At 40.1% G+C, this 23,534-nt stretch overlaps 1 protein-coding gene across 5 annotated transcripts in view; it reads right to left on the bottom strand.

Annotated features, from left to right (window-relative positions):
* Nucleotides 1–23,534, bottom strand: part of Arhgap15 (Rho GTPase activating protein 15) — a 619,269-nt gene that overhangs the window by 244,369 nt on the left and 351,366 nt on the right. For all 5 annotated transcript variants that reach the window (XM_063283268.1, XM_017591542.3, XM_017591541.3 and 2 more), the window contains exon 9: nt 5,572–5,694. In XM_063283268.1, coding sequence (XP_063139338.1) covers nt 5,572–5,694 — 123 coding nt within the window. The remainder of the gene's footprint in view (nt 1–5,571; nt 5,695–23,534) is intronic.

Below are 23,534 nucleotides of genomic sequence, written 5' to 3'. Positions count from 1 at the left end.
TCATTTTGTTTAATATTTTCAATCCCATTTTTAGCCAAACCCATTTATATAGCCCATGACTCTGGAGGGATGATGATGATGATGAAAATGTGTTCGTTTGTGTGTATGATATACATTTATGTTATCCATATATACATGCATATGTTTGATATATGTTATTCATGTGTATTATGTATAAAATGAATATATAAAACAATATAATATATATGTATATATAACCTATGCATACCCATAATGTATATAATAGTCTCAAATAATATTACATTCTGAATAATGTCTGGAAGAAAGGTCTTTTTGCATAAGAAAATAAATCCTTGAAAAGGCAAGTAAATCAGCTTGTTCTGTTGGCTCGTCGTTGTCGTTGTTCTCTAACTAGATATTTCCCTTTCTGGATCTCATTTTCTTTCATTGTCCTAAATTTGATCTGTTTTTAATATCTCATAAGACCTGTATCATTTCCTCCCTGGCTAACAGGCTGTTAAAAGACACAGGCTACCCAGGTGCATGGTTTCCTGAATTTCTCCAGTGCTTGTGGTGACCAGCATTTTCCTATTGAACGAAAGCTAGATATGTGGTACTCTATTACCAATACATTTACTCCTAAGAGCCTTTAAATAACAGAAACTGCCCAGGACCTATTAATGCAAAAGAACCAGGAAGCTTGTAGGCCAAGATAAAGAAGCTTAAGGTTGGCTATTAATTTTGGCTAATATTAAATCATGACATAGCTCACATGTAAGGATCACAGTTCAATTATGAGCCATAAAGAAGTTTGACGAAAAGAAGATTTATAAGATATTTTTAAGCACATTAGTGCATATTGTGGAAGCTGTGAAAGTGCTTCGTGCCCAAGTAACGGCAGACCCACGCCCTAGTGTATAAATCCAAATGCAATTTTTCTCAGCCTACCAGTGAGAGGTGGCAAGGTTGAGCATGTCTCTGCCGAAAGCTACGTCAAACCGATGCTCAGATAAATATCTTCTTAAAGCCACAGCATGGCAATGAAGTTACTCTGTCATCTGTAAGTTCTGTAAACTTATTTAAAAATGCCTTCTTTACCTCTCTTATTTTAGTATTTACAGACACAACATGGGAGCATAGGACTGATGACCTGTATTTTCTGTGTCACTGGGAAATATTTCCCTATTTCTCAATATAAATGGCATATTTTACAAAATATTTTACTATGGTTTTTCACAGACATTTTCTTCTTTGACGAAAACCTTAAACAATCCATTGTGCTTGGGTAATTACTTAAATATCCCTGAAGTTATCTAAGGGGATGCTAGCGAATATAGTTGGGAAAGAAACGAGCTCAGGTCAACTTATAAATAAAGGTTCTGAACTAAAGAGAACCAACAGGATTGGCCCACTTCTTGCACACTTTGCTTGAAGCCAGTGTGCTCAGTATCTTTGCCTTCCTAAGAGATTTGTCAGACGTTTGAGCAAAGTGATTGATTTGATAGAAACACAATGAACAAGTAAAGGACACGAAATGGAATGGATGACACTGATAATGAAACACGGTATTTTAAAATTAAAAAACCAAAAACCCCAGAGAAAAATTATAGTTTATGTCTTGGTATAAGTTAAAGGAAAAACATACCTACCCATTGTTCTCACCCAGTGACTAGGAGCGTCCTGAGTGCTAGTGCTGTGTGTGACCACAGTAGTGTGAGCGGGGAAGTCTCACTCTTACAATGTGGGACAGAATGAGATTTACAGAAAGGAGAGAGGGGGTGCGGAGGGGAGGGGAGGGAGAAGAGGAGGGGGAGGGGGAGGGGAAGGGAGAGAATGAACCAGAAAAAGAACTATTACCAAATTTATAAAGGCTGAGAGATGAAACTGAGAGTTCTTTAAGAACAAGAGAAAATTAAGATTGGAAAAACAGTTCATTCTGGTCATCTAATAGTGATGCAGAGAACTCCAACGAGGAATGGGTCGTACATGGGAGGAGTGTGTCACCATGCCAAGGAAAGAGCGTTGGAGAATTGAAAGGCACCGTTATCCTTGGGATTAAGTGGTGAGTAGGATACATTAGATGAGCATTGCCACCTATATACATTATTTTGTTTATAAACCTTAAACACAGATTACCAATATGGGATTTTATTCTGAGGAAGACAATAAAACACTCATTCTTGTATAAAAGAGCAAACAGTTATAAAAGCAGAACATTTAATTCTGTCTTATCCAAGCAGTGAAATTTTATACCCAAGGGAACTACTTGTACAACATGCAGGCATAGGTTGAGGGATAGACCTTAGTAATAAAGCTTGGACAGTATGAAGAAGGCTCTGGGTTTGATTCCAGGCAAAACACACACACACACACACACACACACACACACACACACACACACACAACCAAACCAAACAAAATGAAATCCTTGTTCTAATTGGTCGGTGGAAGTCTGAGATCTTTCAAAGCAAAGAAACAAACAAAACCAAATGAAGGTAGATATATTGGAGACTTTTTTTTTAGATGATCAAGGTTTTGTGTGTTCTAAATGAGTTAATGATCTCTGTTCCATAGTAACAGAAAGGATGAGAATCAGAGGGAGTAATCATCAGGTTTCCAGGAGAGCAAACACAGCACAGAATAAAATCAGAAGGCACTGAGATTGGAAACAAACATTCCAAGATGAGGATCCTTTATGAATTCACAAGGCATTTAGAGAAAACAAAAGCAAGGGTGGTAGAATAGAGCAGAGAGGCAGGTGTGAAATTTTTTAATAAGATAAGACCCAAGATGGCAAGACAAAAAAAGAAGAGAACTCTTGTGGAAGGTATCTGTACAAAATAGTCACAATAAAATCAGCGTGACTTTAACTGGTGAAACTTAACTTGGAAGGAAGGACATTAGCCATTGTGGAGCCCGTCAGCCATGGCATTGGTTAGGAACTTTAAGAATGATAAAGGCACCACAACATTAAAGACATAAAACATATTGAGAGACTAGTCACTATTGAAGATTTGAAAGATATTGGCAAAATATTCTACACTCTCACAACAATGGCAGAGGTACTGAGGCCAGCTCCAGAATGCCCCTGCACAGACAGCAGTGTTGCGCCCCCTTAAAGAACAAAATGGTAGTGGAGTTAGAAACGTAGCTTAATAACACATGTTCCGAGTTCCTTCTGCTATCTTTAAATTTTAAATAGATTTCATATACTAATAATTAAACATGAGGTAGTATGGTATTAATTTCACTTAGAGTCTGTTGATAGTAAGGTGAATAAAACTATTTTCTAAGCACATAGTTCTATTATTTTTATACCAGGAAATTTTGGTTATTCCTAAATAAAACAACAAAGGCCCAAACACCAAGTAACTGTTACCATTCCTAAAATCTGTAAACCTATTTTCTATTCATGGGCATCAGTACTATTATTTGAAAGATTACAATAGAGCAACTTGGATGAAACTAGAGAGCTGTTCAATTCCATAAGTGAGTTGCAGTTATGTACAAACACATCTACTGCCCTAAAATGCACCTCTCGCTCACAGTCTACATGTTGAACCAGATCAGTGTGTCCCGTGAGAAAGTCACTGTAGTAAACTCACACCTCTGAAAACAGCTCCTCCCCCTTTCTTTTCTTTTCTTTTTCTCCACCCCCCCCCCCCCCCCGAGCTGGGGACCGAACCCAGGGCCTTGCAATTGCTAGGCAAGTGCTCTACCACTGAGCTAAATCCCCGTCCCCCCTTTAGGTAAAGTGAAGGCATTTGGGCAATTTCAGAGGTTAGCTGGTTGCTCGCCATTTTATATTTGCTATTACTGCATTTTCCTCAAGAGCTGTACTAAGATTTTATAAATTGAAACCCCATCAAGTGGCCTTCCAGACAGAGATTTTGGCCTGTGCAGTCAGATCATGGCTCAAAACCATAGACTTTGCATACAGGGTTTGTGACTATGTGTGCTTTGTGGATACCATGCTGGAGGCCACAGTTTAGAAGGCACTGGCCTTTCTGTCCTCACAATGAAGATTGACTAATTTCAGAGCTCACTCCCCTCTACCTTTGGAAAACACTGAAAAATGTCGAGGGCCCTGAGCAGTCTGTGCTGAGTTTGGACAGCCACAAAGGAGGAAGCCTAACTCACTAACTCAGGCCACGAGCTTGCTGTCCTCATCTAGAAGGTCAGTATAAAGAACAAGATACAAACACCCCCTTTTAAATGCACTGCAGATTAATTTATAGAGATTATTAACACTCTTTCTAAATATTCTTCTCTTTGGAAGAGTTGTTTTAAACTGGTGAAATTAACCATTTAACTCTTGATCATTTATTCTACATACGTTTTCTCAAGTGACTGAAAGTTTCAATTTTACTTTCCTTCCTAACTCTTGGCCTTAGCTATGATAAGAAATCGTGCTGAAGTGCTGAATTTGACTAGCTAGATACTTTTAAAAATTGGTTTAATGCCATTTATCCAGATGAAAAAAAATATCTCAGCGAAAGTCTGTGAGAAAAGTTCATAGTTAAAATTGAAACAAGCCAGGAAGTGACTACATTTGCATAACTTGATCTGTATTTGGAAAAAAAAATGCTACTGAAGACAACAATGGAAGCTTATCAAATCAAAATTACACATAGATTTTCCATAGCTCTGCTAATGAATACTGACTCATTGGTGAGCTTTGGTGGAGATGCAGTGGAGCTCTAGATAGGAAAACAGGCAAGCATCAGTTAGAATAACTGCATTAGGATTGGCTGTATCCCTAGGCCCGTTAGAGAGGCCACTGGCAAGGCTAATTTGCTCACCTGATTGGAGCCAGATCAGATCAATCAATCAGATCATGCCAGGAAACTAAGGTGTTCATTTTACTGCAGTCGGAAAACAATTTTAAGCTTGGAAAACGTTGGCATTGTGTGGGATGCTAATGTATTTTCCATATCTCTTAAGGAGGCTGATAATTTGCACCCATCTTTCTAAAAATTGCACTATCTGTAGGACAGACTCAAGTGTAGAACTGGCTAAAGGATATTCAATGAATTTCATTAGACAGTATAAATATTCTCATTTAACACGGCAAAGCCGAGGTTCAGGAAATTCACAACTTCTACAGTATCAAAAGAATGAACTGGACGACACAATGTCCAAAACACTCGGAACTGTCTTTCTAGTGTTAGTAGCATAGTTTAGGACTTTTATCTCTGCCTAAGATATCTTTACAGGGGTATCTCCTTATCTTGCTTTATACACCGTTGTCATCCTTAGGGGTCTCTGATTTTATTCCTAGCATTCTCTAAGACTCTGGTTTCAGTGACGAGACACCAGTATTTGAATCAGAAAACACTTGACAGTGAAAGGGGGCTACCGATATTACCTATGCCGGGACAACAAACATGAACGCACTGGCCCGTGGGAGCACACTGGCATTCTCCCGGGCCGTCCCCTAGGATCTCAGTTCTCTGCCCTTGATGTGGAAGCCAGGTCCTCTGAGGCTAACTCTGGATATTTCTTTTATAATTTCACACCACCAATATTGTTTACTCAATGGTCATTATTCTGGGCAACTATATTTTCCTCCCTTCCAGAACAAGCTGCAACCATAACACTGTCTGGTACCTTTAATGATTCCCTTTTCTTGCAAAGTTTTCAGAGAAGGTCTTCGGGAGATGAACTTCTTCAGTCTGCTCTTCACGCGGTTCTTGTCACTTGTATCCGAAACGCTGTGGTGCAGTCTGAACACTGGGGAATAAAAACAAATCAGAGTTTTGTTTTGTTTTGCTTTGTGGGGGTGGGTAGGGCTTTGGTACATTTCTGATTATAATTATTACTTTGTGCAAAAACATACGGGAGACAGAAGTAGCAGAATGACTACCTGGCTCCTTCTATCTAGGTAGGGCGGAGGAGTCGAATTTCTCTATCTGGAGACATGTTGCTATTATTACCCAATATGCAAATGGAACAGGGCTAGCCACAACTCATTACTATGTCTACTTCCTTATGTTAAACATAGAAAACTTTCCTCTAGATAATTCCAATTCCTTGTATCCAGAAGCAAAATTAGAGTCAAAGAAAAATAATCCAAACTGGAGGAGTACTTTAGCTCTGTTAATTTCAGTGAACGTTGATTATGTGTATTTCTACGTGAAGGGGCGTTCTGGAGGTTTTGCATGCCCGATTACTTTTGCTACTCTTACTTTTATATTAACCTGTGCGATTACTCTTTTTTTCCCCTGATGCTGCCACTTCTTATTCAAATTTATAAAATTTGCCTCTGAAATTTCCACGTTCTTCTACTCCTCTGCCCCCGGATCTTAGTTCTATTTTCAGTTAAGCGAGTGTCAAATTCAGTTCTGAACAGAAGCCTGCAGAACACATTCTGATCATTACCCTCTGTACTATGGGCTGAGAATCCAGTGACCAGTGTAGCCCATGAGCTCTAGGCTTTCGCTGAGCCTAGAGTTCAGCCATGTTCCCGGCTGGTATTATTAATTACTGATGGCAAGTTGACGTGTTTGTGGGAAAGCTCTGTTTCCAGCGTTTGGATGCAATTATCTGCACAACGGTGAGGTCTGTTTCTTAAAATCTTGCTGCTTGTGGGTGTGAGAAATCCTGTAACCAGTTATGTAAAAGAATGTTTGCATCGGCCATCCTCCTGCTTAGACCTCGGGCAGAGCAAACTTCAGTTGGCAAGACTAGGCCTCTCACCTCAAAATGAGGCACCCTGCTGGGAAGGCAGAAGGAGGTGTAGAGCCTGCCTATCTGGGAGTGGGGGAGAACGACACGGAAGCAGTTTTATTTTTCAAATTAAATACAAAATTTTGTTGAGACCAGACATAGGGTGCTATATACAACTGAGAACAATGTTTGTCACTGAAAACGACCATAATAGTTAATTTTACCTGAAATTGACAGGTTTCTACTCTTAGTTTTAGGCCCAGCAAGTGTTGCTGTTATAGCTATAGAGAGATTTTTGCAGGACCTTGAGCAGCTTTCCAATTCCCTACCCAACACTTTTCCAGAAGTACCCGTTCCTCAAAGAAGGGCTAGCCAAAGCACTTCTAGGCATAGCCAATGTAGCTTGGAGGGAGGTGAAATTGTTACTGATTGAGAATTACTGCCTAAACCAATTGGGTCATTTATATGTTTATGTGGGACATCTGTATGTCTTGTCTCGCCTCAGATCCCTGCATAGCCCATGACAGAGTGTCAAAAACTGTAAGGCCAGGAAAGGTAATTTTTCTTTACCCTCACCAAACTCATGAGCATGATGTGATTAGAAAATTCATTACAAATCAACACACACACACACACACACACACACACACACACACTCACACACACACACACACACATAAACACATGCTCACACACATTACAAATGCTACATTATGAGAATAATTATGCAGTGAGTTATATCCTTTCAGAACCCCCTAGGTATTCCAGAGAGACTATTCTTAATTAGAGAGATATATATGTATACTATATTGTTTTCAATACCACCATCTGGTTCCACATGTGAGCAATGTCTGTAAGGTGTGTTCGAGTGTAAGGGAGATGGAAATAGGTTTCTAGATGCTTTATTTTCTTTCCTTCTCACACAGCCCAACAGCATCCTGGGTAGGATTCCACAGGTTTTTAACAGAGAAAAAACTCCGAAGGTTCTTGTCATGGTGACCTCCATGACTGTCAGCTTCCATTTCCTGAAGCCGTAAACAATCATCCTTAGATAGCAAGTCACACTGCAAGGCCTCAACCATCATCGGTTTACTCCTTCTGTTCTGAGGGGAGTTATGAAGACATTGAGCTCAGTCGAAGACAGAAATATATAGCGTACTTTTTATTAACCAAATAGCTTGAAAGAAAGTGCTATAAATACAAAATAAAGATGTAAGAAACGCCTGGCCACGGAGACAGGTCCCGCAAACAGCAGTGTGTGTGTGTGTGTGTGTGTGTGTGTGTGTGTGTGTGTGTATGTGTATATATATATATATATATATATATATATATATATATATATATATATATATATATAGCCTTTGAATGCTGTGGCTTACAAATCTGATTTTAACAGCCAAACTTATAAAACAGTTTATGCTCTTCTGTTGTCGAGGGAGAAGAACTTGCCAAATTGCTCATTTTAAGTAAATACAACATAAGCAATTAAGGGGAGTAAAGTTTAAACACACGCCTGGGATAACCAGGACAGCTCGCCTCTGATCTCACTACTGATTCCCCAGAAACACTGCTCCTTCCCTTTTCCCACAGCACCCAGTGACCCCACACATACTTTTAGAAACTTGTAATCACACAGTGCAAATAAAAGGACACTTTACTGGAAAATACACAGTGTGGTACAATAATCCATCATTTATGAAAAATAGATTCAGCCTTTTCTTTTTCCTCAGAGATTTAACTGCTTTTTGAGGGTGAAACTTCCTGCAGTTTGAAGATTTATGTTAAGCCAATGAGCAGGGTTTTTTTTTTTTTTTGTTCCCATTTAAACATTTTATTTGAAAATGAAAAGAGCTGAAAGAGATATGGTTTGAATTCTAAAGCACTTAATCTGATTTACAGACGGGACAGGAATTTCTCTTAATTCTATGTAGTGTCACCTCCGTGTGAGTTAGCTTGGTTGTTACTGGCGTACCAGGGTTTCTGCCGCTAGTGTACATTTCCTTTACGCCTTCCTCCTATTTTTCCACCGATGGAGATATCGCCTTTGAAGCCCAAATAGATTTTTTTAAAAATACCAAGATCCTAAAGAAAAAAAAAACAAACTATGTAATGTAATTCTCTTCACATAGAAGCAAATATCGCTACCTTTAGACGTGATTCGTAGCCAGTTCAGAGATTTAATTGGTGCTAAGGCAGACAGACAGGCACTAGGATCCCGGACCTTGGAAGGTGTTAAGAGAGTGGCTTTCTCAAATGCTCTTCACTTAAGAGCATTATGTGTGGCAGTAGACATTAGCTCCGCACACATCGTGTGCCCAGGCCGGCCGCTCGAGAGCTCACTGGTATCTCTTGTACATTTTTTTCCCACAGTAAAATAGAAATAGATGGAAGGGCCACACAGTGTGGATGACGGTCATCTATGACCATTCTACTGAGTGTATGGGAACCACAAAAGAAAACCCCAAATCTTCCAGAATCTAACAGTTTGGATAATATAATCCAGGATCGTGTATCTGCCAGAACTTTGCTTGCTTGGGACTTATTTTGAAATATTTCCTTTTCCTGCCAAACTGCTGTTCTCGAAGTATTCCCATGTCACAATTACATGTTTTCATTGTTATTTTTTTATATATATTTGGAAATTCTAGGAGAGTTAAGGCTTCAGAAATGTCACTAAAAGAGAGAAGAACTGTAACCCCTTCAGGAACTCGGTTTTGAACAACTTTCAGTGCAATTCTCTCTCCTTTTACTAATGACATTTGGTGTGAAGCAGCCTCAGGTGTAGCTAGAGTCCTGCTAGCAGCCGGGAGTCACCGAGCACTTCAGTTTCCATTTGGTAGGACAAGAGGGCAAAGCTGGCAGGAGAGGCAAGTGCAGTCAGCTTGGCACCCTGTGGTATCCACAGGGAGTGATCCAGAAAGAAAAGCGAGAATAAGTTGAAGCCAAGCCTTTATCCTCAGAGGCCCCGAGGTACTTCCCAAGCCATCCCAAGGGCCTTGACTAGTGTGGTGTTGTCTCAACTCCAGTTTTCCAACACAACATCCTTGTACTTGGGATTATTTTGTATTGATACTTTTCCAAACTTTTCTTTAAATTTGTTTTTCATTGGATATTTTCTGTGTTTACATTTCAAATGTTAACCCCTTTCCCCTTCTCCTACTCCCTTTTCCCTCCCCATGATTCTGTGAGGATGCTCCCACTCCCACCCACCCACTCCCACCTCAACATCCTGGCATTCCCCTAGAGTGGGGAAATAAGCCTTCATGAGACCAAGGGCTTCTCCTCCTATTGATGCCAGACAATGCCATCCTCTGCTACAGATGCGGCTGGAGGAATGGGTCCCTCCATGTGTACTCTTTGGTTGGTGGTTTAGTCCCCAGGATCTCTGGGGGATCTGGTTGGTGGATATTGTTGTTCTTCCTATGGGGTCTAAACCCCTTCAACTCCTTCAGTCCTTTCTCTAACTCATCCATTGGGGTCCCCATGTTCAGTTTGATGGTTAGCTGCAAGCATCCTCATCTGTATCAGTAGGACTCTGGTAGAGCCTCTCAGTTTTCTAAACATCTCAAAAGCACATTACTCAAAATTGAAGGAAAAGAAAAAGTCCATTAAGTTTCTTTTCAGAGTTTGCCTGTTTCCGTGCAGGGCATACACACTTGGGCTAATGATAGCACTGGAATGGACACTGTCTTGTCCTCTCCAGCAGGTGGTTTTAGAGTATTCAATGTTATTTATTATGTTAGAGTGAACAAAAGGAGGTTTAGGCTTAATATGTTGTTGACCATGTAATATTTCCTTTTTCCACATGCTCAATATGAACAGAATTCATAATTTAAACAGTCTAAGAAACCAAGATTTTGAAACTTTAGGTTGACTCCTTCAAAGTACAAATAACGATTAAATCTGGAAATAATTAGAAGAGTTAATGCAGGGAGTTTGAGCAGCAGTACTTTAACCCCTTAAGTCTCACTTAGACATTGTAAAAATACAAGACGGGCGATTTGATTCATAATGGAAGGGTTTCCATACATCATCTATTCAGTACCCTTTTATGGAGAAGTGAGAATTCATATAGTGAAGTTGTTTATTTTTAGAATCAATTTTCTAGCTAAATAGTCAAGTCCGAAACCACTTTTAAAATCTCAGTGTTATTAAAGAGCTGGGACTACTATAATTCAACCATATGTAAATTCCACGGGTACTTTTTCCAGTAATGTGTGAATCCATGTCTTCCTCCTCTAATGAGTTCATCGTCTGCGAATTACTCAGTGATGCAATGTGCAACCTTCTTTTCATGACAGATTTATTAAGCTTCTTCTTATGATCTAGAGTGTAAAAAGATATTTGTACTACTGGTTGAATTTATACTTCATTTCCAGAAGAACGAAAAGTAAGAAGAGAAAATAGAGTTCCGTAGCATCCATCTATTGGATATGTAGAGAAACACAACTTAGTTGTTCCCTAAAATAGCATCAGCGACAGGGTAAGGTATGGGTCAGCTCATTAAAACATTCTTCTATCGACTAAATATTTTATCTTGACTCCTCATGAATTGACGTGGTGCCAGTAAACTATTCTGAACACAACTTCGATAAATTTGCTAATAAAGTGTGTGGTTCCTGAGCTAAAGCAGTGGCTGATTCTAAAATTTTAATCATGGGGAAGATAGAGATAAAGAAACTAAGAGAGAGAAGAAGGGAGGGAAGGAGGGGAGGAGTGGGAGAGACAGAGAGAGAAAGAGAGAGAGAGCCCATAAACTCATACAAAGAGCACTGTGCCGTAGAAACCTGTTATCTATGAGCAAAGGAGGTATATACAAAGCAGGAGTGGGTACTCTCTCCATGATGGAAAACAGTCAGGACCGATTGAAACAAGAAGGACCTGATAGGGAATGGGAACATGGGTTTCTAAAGAGTGAACACTGGCTTATGGAGTTGCAAGCATGATAACTAATAGCAAAGAAGAGTTCTGGGAACTTATCATCTAGACTCTTGAGAAAAAGTAAGAAGTGTCGCAAATTAAAAAAAATTTCTGGCAAAAGTTATTATTTATTTTATGGCCAATCTGACCCGAAACCTAGAATGCACACTACTGAATGGGGAAGTATTTAAATTCTCTCTCAGCATACGTGCAAATTCACAGGGAGGGCCAACAGAATATAGCATGAGCACAGGTGAGCGTCCACACTCCTGAAAATGTATAGAGGGGTGTGTGTGTGTGTGTGTGTGTGTGTGTGTGTGTGTGTGTGTGTGTGTGTCTTTAAAATAACTGTGGGGCAGAGTGACAAGACTGCACAGCTTCCTTTTAATTCTCAGAATTTCTGACCTTGCAAATGCTACAATGTATCTTTAGAAAAGTTACAGCCATGCATTTTCAAGCATAAATTTTTTTGCAACTTATTTTTACTTTTATTTTCTCTCCACTAATTCATTTATTTATTCACTTTACATCCCAACTGTAGCCTCCTATCCATCCAGTTTTCCCGTCACAAAGCCCCTTCCCTACCTCTCCCCTTCTCCTCTGAGAGGTAGGAGTCTGCCCTAGGGACCAACCCACCCTGGCACATCAAGTCACTGTAGGACTAGGCACATCTACTCATACTGAGACCAGACAGGTCAGCTTAGTTAGGGAACAGGATCTACAGGCAGGCAACACAGTCCCCCAACACACACACACACACATACACACACACACACACACACATGTATGCACACACCATCACTATCAACACTACTACCCTCATATATGACAAGCATGGTGTGAGAAATGTCTTTAAATAATCATTAGATGAAATACTTTAAGTAAGTATTTGAGTTACACAGAAATTATGGGGCTGATGAGTATGCTTTGTGCATAAGAAGTTTACCATAGAAGCAACAGGACCTGAGTTAGCATCTCTAGTACCACATATTAATAAATATACAAGGCGTATCCAAAGGAGAATAAAATAAAAGTGTATAACATATGGTAGATAATATATATTTATGATACATACATATTTATATGCAGATATAGGTATAAGTATTGATACACACATATAGATATATAGATATAGATATAGATATAGATATAGATATAGATATAGATATAGATATAGATATAGATATAGGTATAGGTATAGGTATAGGTATAGGTATAGGTATAGATATAGATATAGTATTGACACACTTAGAGGTATCTTAATTTCAAATTTGGTTAGCCATTCTTGTTATCCTAGTATATTTATTACTAGGATAATGACCAATGATTTTGGAGTACTTGTTACATGCCAAGGAATTTTTTAAGAAAAGTGTGTCATATTTAATCGTTATAACTTTCCAGTGTGGTAGGTTTTATCCTGTTGACTGTTCATTCTTCTTTTAGAATCTGAAGTTCTGAGAGTTACATTATGTAACAGGTGAGGAACAGAGCCAGAATACAGTGAGTTCTAAACCAGTGTCCCCACTTTCCAGCATATTACTCGATATCTAAATGACATAAAAATGTCAGTATTCCTTTTTTTCCCTTTATTCAGTACTTCCAATATAAAATTGTCAATGGTCCACTTTGTAGGAACTGTTACAGATCCCAGAGCAGGGTAGTGTGTATTACTGCAGGCCTGAGAGGCACGTGGACGGCCATAGGTGAGATGACTGACGACTGACTCATGGGACAGCAAATGAGCTAATGGAAGGTTGATCTAGGCACTGCCAATCTTAACCATTGAGGATGGCCTGCGGTGGTGTAATCACTCTGACAATGGAAGCAGCGTGTAGCAGAAAGGCTCCACACTCATAAGAGAATCACTTAACTATTTGCCCAGCAGCTGTATGGGGCAAGAAAATACTGAATACCATGAAGGAGATGTAGATGAAGACCGGGGTTCCTTTACAGCAAGAGTAGCCATCAATCTCACCTGATTTCTCAGCTCTAGTCTACATGTTACACATGGTTTTCCCAAGACTGACATATTTACACACTTAACCAACAGTGTTGGGAAACACATCCCCTTTGCAACCTCAACATTCTTCTCTAACTCTTGTCAGGATATCTCGCTTTTCTCTCTGTCCAATCACAGAGATGTGATTTACTTTATCCATGATCGCTTTGCGGGAGGAGTTTTTGAGTTACAGAAAGCACTTAATGGGAAAGAATGTAAGAACTGTAATAGCTTTTTTCCCAATTGTTGACATTCTTTCTTTAAACAACAACAACCAATTGTGACCCTTTCTCTCTCTTTAGAATACTGTAACATTTCGACAGGTCATGTAACATGGCGTATTTATTTAAACCCTGCAAGAGTTCTGCATCTCCATGTCTTTCTTTGTTAAATGAGATTAATAATATCTACAACAGACTGCTGTGCAGGGGAAATGTCCTGCTCCATGAGAAGTAGAAATCAGAACAGGAAGTGTGTGTTAAGCATTCCATCTAGGCTAGCAATCGTTACTCTTAACGATTGTCCAAAGCAGTCAGCCCTGTGCCCATAATCAGCATTAAGCCCAACAGGGGTAAAACTCCCCCTCTTCATCCTTCAGCCAAGCACCAAATATCAGCAGTTACTAAGCATTCACTATCTATCTAATATCATTAGAACTTACTCTTGGCTGCTACATCTTTATGTACACATTTATCTATGTATACGCCCATGTATTTTTATGTACAGGAGTATTTGTTTGTATACCTTTAAAACAAACTGTCCTTTACCACCCAATTAAAGAAACATCTTGCATGCAACTCCCAGAGTTACCTGTGATTAATATCTGCCAGGTAGACTGGATTTTCAAGACGTCGAGCATGTGTTAAAACGATTGTGTTCCGAAGCACTATCTGTTAAAGACTTTCTGAACTGTGACAGGGGATATTGACAGTGCTTGTCAGACTAAACCACTATTGATTGGCTCACATCATGTGTATAGCAAAACCAATTTCTTTCAAGTGCCTCTTTCTAACCAAAATACATTATTGCAGCCTTCCTCTCTGTTTATTACAAAACCCAAGCTCATCGTATGAAGCACATCCAGCAAAAGGCTTTCCCGACAAGCGAGGCAGCAGACACAGCACAGAGAAGTGAAGGCACTTAGTAATCCAAACACTCATGCATTGCAAGTTGCTATTCGTTTTGAAAATATTGATTCCTTGCAGTCTTTGTTTTCATTTTACAATCCCCGTGAATAGGGAACAATCATAGGACTAAGAGTGCTTTGCTGTTATTTACTGCTCTGTGGCTCTCACGGTCTCTCCTACTGAAAGAAACTATTCCAAGCATTGTGTATATGTTAAACTTGTGGGAAAGAACGTGTTTATGTTTGGAGGTCTCTGCTCCCCTGCTGATAAACACACATAGCCCTAAACACTCAAGTGCGAGTATGTGCATGCGCTCTCGCGCGCGCGTGCGTGCACACACACACACACACACACACACAGAGAGAGAGAGAGAGAGAGAGAGAGAGAGAGAGAGAGAGAGAGAGAGAGAGGAGGGGGAGGAATATGTGTGTGAGTCTTTTCCCAAACTTTAGGCTATTTTCTTTACTTAGTGATTTAGGCCATCTTTGGACATGTGCTACATGTTGTACAGTTTTGCTGTGAACTTGAATTTGCATTGTACCTCTTCCCCCAGGAGAGAACATTTCTTGTGGAAACAATACTGTTCTGTAGCAAAACTCAGTTCTCATAATACCCCTGTGAATGGGGAAAATTCCATCTTTTTTTTTCCTTTACTAGAACATAGAATCATTTAAAAAAAATCCCCAAATGACTTATCCATAAGCAGGGTCTGATGCCAGCATGTCTCTGCGGAGTATAAAAGAGTGACCCCAACCCAAAGACCTTTCAGTATCAGTTTTACCAGGTAAGCAACGGCTGGGGAAAACCAAGCCGGCCATTCCTAAGTTTCTAGGATAATTCTCAGAGTATTTTCCAAATTGCTGTCCCTGTATGACTTAACTCCGATGATGAAAACAGCATAGACTTTCACTAACCCTGCAAACACTTTAATTAATCTGGTCGGCTGCCGCCAGCTTTTCTCCTAGCCAAATGTGCCTAGAGATTATAGAAAACACACACACCCCTAGACGACCAACAAATTCTAGTCTAAAACCATCTTTCAAAAAGCCCCTTCTTGGAAAGCCACCGAGTTCCCGGGCCCAGTTTGCACATTCTGGATGGGATCTGGGCTGAGATAAGAATTCTTTATGTCTTGCCTGCAGCTCCAGACCATGTTGTAGGGCAATGGCCGCTCTGCCCTGCCTCCTTCACCCTTCCAGGTGGCCTTCTCACCCCCACATTCCCGAGCGCTGAGACCGGCGCCTGGCCTGGGTTTGCTCTCTTGGCTGGCTCGTCCTGCCTGTGCAATGACTGTAAGCGTGGCAACCTCCCGTGTCTGCTTGGTGATATCAGGGATGGGAAAATGTCAGGCCAGACACAGCCTCTCAGAAAGAAGTGTTTGGGGGGACAGAACCCTCTATTATTTGAAGAATTATTTTGACATAAGCGTCAAGCTATTTGCTCCAAAATGTGCGTGCAAAGCACTGTTGCCCACCCCCACAGGAAGTGTATTGAAAATGCATGCGAAGGGTGCGTCGGGCATATCTGAGGACACAGTGTGTAGTCTACCGCTAAGTGATCAGGGATAGCAGCATAGTTTGTCCTTACAAATGCTGACAGACAGCTGCAGTTTGCAGCTGGCAGGGAGCTTACGCTCGCTAAACAAAGATCTAGCCGGAGCCTGGTGAATACTTGGCTGTAGCGTAGTCATCATAATTCATAACATACATTTCTAAAGGAGAATTCAGAACCTAAGAAAGAGCCCAGAAAGACTCCTGTCATTTTGTTGCTTGCTGTGATCCAGATGCATGTTGCTTTGGGGCTATTTTGAAACCCCTCAGGGTCCTGTAGAGAGAGACCTGGGTCACCAGACCTGTCCCAAGTTAAACTCCTACCACTCTTTCAGGTTCCCACAGCAAAGGTTACACCAAATATTCTATTTGTTTTTTTTTTCCAAAAAGAGTCAATTCTCTCTCTCGCTCTCTCGCTCTCTTGCTCTTGCTCTCCAACTTCTCCTCTTTCCCTCTCCCCTACCCTCTTTCTTTGATTTTTAAAAACACCAGAAAATCAGAAAACCTCATTATTTTGGGCACAGTTCAGGTTGATGTCTCAGAAACATGAAATATTAAATCTGGGGGAAAAAACTGAAAAGAACAAAGTGTAAGTGTCCCCAGTTTTGGGGATGAGGAAAGACTCAATTGTGAAGTCACTTGCCCAAGGCAACAAAGGAAGAAACGGAGCAAAGCTGGAATCCAAACTTCTTAACCATCATTTCTGGTTCCTTTGTCAGCACCTCCTTTTGCCTCTTTAATCCCAGATTGACTTTATTAGAAAAATTGTTCTTAAATCCAGAAGAATGTTCAAGGGAGCCTTTTCGGCTGCTTGAGGCGCCCACTGCTGGCCCAGTGCTTCCAGTGACTGGGATTTAACTCCAAATGCAACAAATGCCATCAATTGTTTTATTCTCTGTATTCACAATTGGAGAGTTTTGAATATAATATGGAAATATATTGAAATTTATATGCATAATTATGCATAATAATATGAAAAATACATGCCCAAGGGGGGATTACAGTAGCCTTTCTTTGACATGCAATGATGCTAAGTGTTTGGCTGTGATTCTTTTCTCCAACTTTTTGGTAACCTGAAATCTGCAATAGATTATTCTTATTATTTGGGGTTTTCAGCCTTCCCTTTCCCTGGGGGACAGAGAGCTGTGTTGCCGAATGCCAGGACACCCCTCCAGATGCAGATGTCACCGAGAAGGGCTGCGTGGATATCCTTTCCATGTGTTTCTGCCTAAGCTGGGAGGGAATGGAGAGGATTGAGCTGCGGATGGGAAAATGTGCCGCGCCAAGTCCCAACCTCTCTGAAATTCCAGCTTTTGGACGTGAACAGGCCGTGATTGTGGTCCATCACAAGCTTGTTCGCTCTTGACAAAATGAAACTTATGGTCCCGAGGAAAAGAAAAAAAAAACCTTCTTGAGACATTAAGTGCCTCTTATATAAAATAACACAGCGATGGCTCAAGACCTGAGGAGTTAGAAATGTGCAGATTGAATGACTTTAAAATACACATAGGTTTCGAACCAAAAGAAAAATGCACTTAAGAAGAAAGTATTTTGACTTATTTCTAAAATATGGCTGGAAACATTAAGCAAACTTAAAATGAAGCTGCACCACATTCTCATTTTGACTTAAAGATCTACTTTAAATAACGCAACAGATGTAGTCATCAGCGTGGATTCCTAACACGGACATTATGAATGGCGAGGAAGACAGGGTGAGTCTTGGGTAATAAAAGAACTACTGTTATTGCTAGTCCTTAATCCCTCAAACTCTCAAAGTAGAGGCAAAGGAGTACAAGAGATTTATTCTGGCAGGGTCCTACTCCCATCCCAGGTTTTTGTAGCAGTGAGAAATACCCATCAAGAAATACCTCCCCCAGTTAGCCAACGAAGTACAAGTTTAGCTGTTTGCACTCTACGGCACAGATGAAAAATTAAAAAGCCACCTGTGTGAGAAGCAGTCCCAGTCACAGACAGGTGCTGTCTCACAAGGAAAGTAGGGCCAGAGCTGGGTATCATGGGTGGCCCTTGCAAAGGAAAACATGTGAATTGCTGTATTGTAAGGAAATGGTCAGCTGAGAATTGTTCTAGGTCACCTGGCAGTTTGGCGGAAATATTTCTTCCGCCAGGTTTGTTGCTATGTAAAATAAGCTGCCCTTGGAATACTATTGCAGTTGAGGCAGAGTGGGGTGAGAGGGTTTTCTCCCACTGCAGTTGAGAGTTTAATGGCACTCTCCACACTCCCATCATGCCTGGATCATAGTTTGTGCTTATTGGAAAAACAACCTAGGCCTGATGTGTAGAAGAGAGCACATAGCTCTTTGTTTTGGGATCTGGCTTTGAATTCTGATTCTGTCACCAGGGCAGTGCATGGATCAGTGTCCCTGGATTCCAATGTCTTCATCAGCATAATGGGGGGGGATCTTGGTGCTGTATTGCAATGAATGAATATGTTACCCATGATAACGTCGTATATGGTAGACACGAGGAAAACAATGTCAAATCCTATTCCTTCATTCTTTGTCATTGTCATTATTAACATCCAGCTTGCTACAGAAGCTATACCATTAGACTGAAATGGGACTAGTCTTTGAGTTTCAGAGACTGACAATGAAACATCATCTAAAGTGTCTAAACCAAAAGAGGACAAATGGGGTACTTTGAGAAACTCAGAATCAGTACAAAGAACTTAAAGATTAAGCATATCACTAACAATTATGAGTAAAAGTCAATGTTCATTTTATCTAAAGAGAGCTTTGGGGATGGTTGTTGAGATATAACACATCCTAATACAGCATATACCCAAATCTCCAACTGACAAATGAGAATTTCTTGCAACTTTGGCAGAGAATTAGTGTATTGCTGAAGTGGATACACTGAGGTGGCTGCACAGCAACCATGACTATGCCAACTATTCCGCTAATAACAATGGAAAAATCCATACAGTTTTAAAGTTTATATTTTATAATAAATCTTATGTCTATCTAGTCAGAAATGGCAGGTTATCTGCTCTGATAAATACGGCAGCCATGTGACCTTATATAGCAACACATGGCATTGACTTTATATTCGAAGAACTTCCATGCCTTAGAGTTGTCTTAGGGTACAAAAACTGCATGCTTGAGTCATGGTAACTAAAATATATTTTATAATTGAAATCTTTCGTGAATTTTTTTGGGGGGGGGGAAATCACTGTGTAAGATGTTTGACGTATGAGTGTAAAAATTGGAGTTTAGAACCCTAGAGACAACAGATTCAGTAGTGCATATTTGTGATACTAGCATGCATCCAGCAGAGAGAGAGAGAGAGAGAGAGAGAGAGAGAGAGAGAGAGAGAGAGAGAGAGAGAGGGAGGGAGAGAGGGAGAGAGAGAGAGAGAAGCAGAAGCAGAAGAATTACTAGGAGCTTGTGATACAGCAAGCCTGGAAAGTGGCAGTGAATAAAAGAGACAGGAATGAAAGTCAGGACTGACACCTGAGGTTGTCCTCTGACCTCCACACTATGAGTAGTACGAATATGTTCAAAACCACATACCTGTAAACACACACACACACACACACACACACACACACACACACACACACTAAAATGGAAATGGGGGCTAGAGAAATGTCTCTCAGGAGTCAGGGGAGAGGACTACTGTGACAGAGGACTGGAGTTGGGTTTTCAGCACACCAACCATCTGCAAGTCCAGCCCCTGGGATCCAGGGCCGTCTTCTCGCCTCAGTATGCACTCCCTCATTTGTATATGCACGCACATTCTTACGTTATGAAATAAAGTGACTATTTAAAATATAAAAATAAAGTTGAGCTTGTTCTTAAAAAGGGATCCTTAATTCTTGACGAAGCACAGATAAGCATGAATTCTGGGGTGCTCTGCAATCCAGGGGAGCTGGGTTGGAGTTAGACTGGGGGGCGATGTGATAGGGTCATGTGTAGAAGACTTTTGCTTTGCAATTGCAGGAGGTAGAGGAATATTCACTACCTTCCAGCTTGACTAGTTAGGTCTGGCCAGTAGACCGAAAGGAGCATCTTAAATCCCGCTTCTGGACCCTTAGATGGAATTGGTTGGTTGTACTAACAGTCAGAACTCACTTCTGCTCTAAACATGTTGACTCTATTGCTCTTCCTGAGCACATCCTGCCTGTACCCTCTCTGCCTGCTGCTCACTAACCACAGCATCCTTCATTAGACACAGAGCCAGGGCTCACACTCCCTCCAGTCCCAGCCCAAGCACTGTTTGTCATAGGCTCCCTCTTTACTTAAAACTGTGAGTTTACCAACCAGAGCTTCCAGGACGAAGCCACTACCCAAAGACTATACGTGGACTGACCCTGGGCTCCGACCTCATAGGTAGCAATGAATAGCCTAGTAAGAGCACCGGTGGAAGGGGAAGCCCTGGGTCCTGCTAAGACTGAACCCCCAGTGAACGGGATTGTTGGGGGGAGGGCGGTAATGGGGGGAGGATGGAGAGGGGAGCACCCATAGAGAAGGGGAGAGGGAGGGGTTAGGGGGATGTTGGCCCAGAAACCAGGAAAGGGAATGACAATTGAAATGTAAATAAGAAATACTCAAGTTAATAAAGATAAAAAAAAAAAACTACAAGTTTAACTCACACTGGCTGCATGCTCTTCCTTCCTCCTTTTATTTTTCAGGGTTAAACACAGTTTAATTAATATGTATTGTACTTACTACTATCTCTTTTCCCAGTGATAAAATTTTAGTTGCACCAAGAGACAGTTTTGTCTGTTTTGCATTGTTATTTGCTGATTTGCTGAGGATTCAGATCAAGGCCTTGTGCAGGCTAGGAAGGTACTCCACAATTACAGTCTAATTTTTAGGGAGTATTATTTTATTGTTACAAAAGATTTGGGTAAATGAGTGGAGACTACACATCGAATGAATTGGAGAATATTCTGAATTCCATTTTTTTAAGGAAATAAAACCATTTAATTTCTTTTTTAAAAATACTTTAACATTTGGAGATAAAATTATCTTCAAAGAAAATAGACTTCACTTGATAGTTCAGAAGGAGAAAATGATGATTTATAATTATCACTAAGTGACAGTGTGAGTTTATATCCACAAACTGTCTGAGAAAAAGACAAACTCCTCTCAAAACCTTCACGTCAAACCTAGAGCATCTAGAAGTAGTTGTGGTACCCATCCCTTATTTGCATATGCATAGATATGAGTACAAAATCATTTCATCTTTTATCTTATTTATAGAATAATAGAATTTAATTTTTAAAAATTCCATTAAATACATGAAGGATACTTACACCTAAAAAGATATAATAAAATCATTCCAGATGACAGGAAGTAGAACCAAGACTGAAGTAAAAATCATATAGTTTTTTTTTTGACAAATAATGATTAGAGGCACAAAGATTCTAATGAGAATAAACGGAACTCTTTGTATCATTAATGAATTAAAGAATGAGAGATTCAGGAGGGGGGAGGAGAGACAGAAACTAATTCTTAGAGAGCACAGCTAGGTTAGTGGCAGAGATTACAGAACCCCAAGACCACCAGTGTCCACAGGAAAAATGGTGTGAACCACAGAAATACTTTAAAATGTCCTAATGGCCACATTAAAACGTTTAATAAAAACAGTTGGAATGAATTTTAATATTACATTTTCTTTAATTTGTTCTATATCCCTGCATAACCAATTTCAAACTATTGAAATAGTTCATGTTCTTTTTCCCTTGTACTAAAATTTTAAAGTCAGGTATGTGTTTTATACCTACAGCATATGCTTGTTTATGCTGGGCTATATTGCAAATGTCCAATGATCACAATGGTGGGCATAGGCAGTGCACTAAAGCCAGGCTTTGGTGGTCAACCTTCTTTCCAGTTTGACTGAATTTGGAAATGCCGAGCAAACACCCCTTGACCTGTATGGAAGAGTGTTTTGAGTGGTTTAACTGAGGAGAGATGAGTCATCCTGAATGTGAGCAATACTATCCTAAGGGATTTGATTAAACATGAAAAACAAAAAACAATAGCAAAACACAAAAGCAAAAAACAACAACAAAAGAAGAGGTAAACCAAGAGTCAGGATTTATCTTTCTCGACTCTATGACCATAAGTGCAATGTGACCAGCTGTCTCCTACTCCTGCCTTACTGCCTTACTGCCATGATTGACTGTAAGCCTTTTTAAACCATGAGCCAAAATAAACCTTCCCTTTTAAAGTTGCTTTTATGAGACATCTTGTCACAGTAATGAGAAAAAATAACGCACAGTTTCTGGGTGTCATGTCATAAAAAGAACTGGCTTCAGAAACATGGGGGAGTTGTGCTGCAGAACACAGAAGCCTAAATCAGCTTAGCAGTAGGCTTACAAACCTCAGAAGAAGACGAACTCTTTAATTCTAGTTGTATGTCCAGTTAGTTTAGCAGGCCATGCAAGCTGAACTCTAATTTTTTCCAGTCATTAGACTCTTGTGTTTAATATGCTGTTTACAAATGTAAACATGTAAAATGTAGCATGCCACGCTTAAATATCTATAGATGCTTGTCATCCTCTGAAATGGTTATTTGTAATTGTTGATTTGACATAATATAGAAACTGGGAACAATGTCTCAATGAGGGCTTCTCTGGATCAGGTTAGACTGTGGATATGTCTATAGGAGATTGTCTTAGTTATGTTAATTGTTGCGGGAAGACCCAGCCTAAAAGTGGATGACACTACTCTCTAGGTTTATGTCAAAGATAGTCTAGAAAATGAGAAAGTGAGCTGAACTCAAGAAAGTATGTATTCATTCTCAACCTGCTCTTAACAGTGGATATGACCAGCTGCTTCAAGGTCCTGCTGTCTTGACTTCACTGCAGTAATAGTATGTAACCTGAAAATGTAAGCCAAACAAGCCCTTTCTCTTCCAAGTTGCTTTTATACAAAGTATTTTCATCCAGCAACAGAAATGAAACCAGGATGACCTCTATAACTGAGAAAGAAAATGCCCAAAATGAAAATCTCCAGGGATTCTGGCAAATATGATCTCTTTGTATGCAGAACACTTTCTGATGTCAAGATGGCAGTGCTTATTCCATCATCTTAATAATAGTCCATTTATGAGAACCCACAGCAATGTGACAACAATAATGCTCATGAAATGTATCAAGACAGCTGGTGCAGAATAGAGAAGAAAGTCCTCAGTCCTGATTGGCCAAGTAAAGGACAACATGATATGGTTTCTACCTCTGGCAGAGAGCCAAGAGGGCATGGGCTTCCATGAGTGTGGTTAGTTGCTGTGAGCATAAGGCTTCTTTGTACACTAAGGTACATATTTTCATGTTCTTCCTTT

The sequence above is a fragment of the Rattus norvegicus genome, chromosome 3, assembly GCF_036323735.1.
Source record: "Rattus norvegicus strain BN/NHsdMcwi chromosome 3, GRCr8, whole genome shotgun sequence".
NCBI lineage: Eukaryota > Metazoa > Chordata > Mammalia > Rodentia > Muridae > Rattus > Rattus norvegicus.
This window is presented reverse-complemented; position numbering and strand designations above follow the sequence as displayed.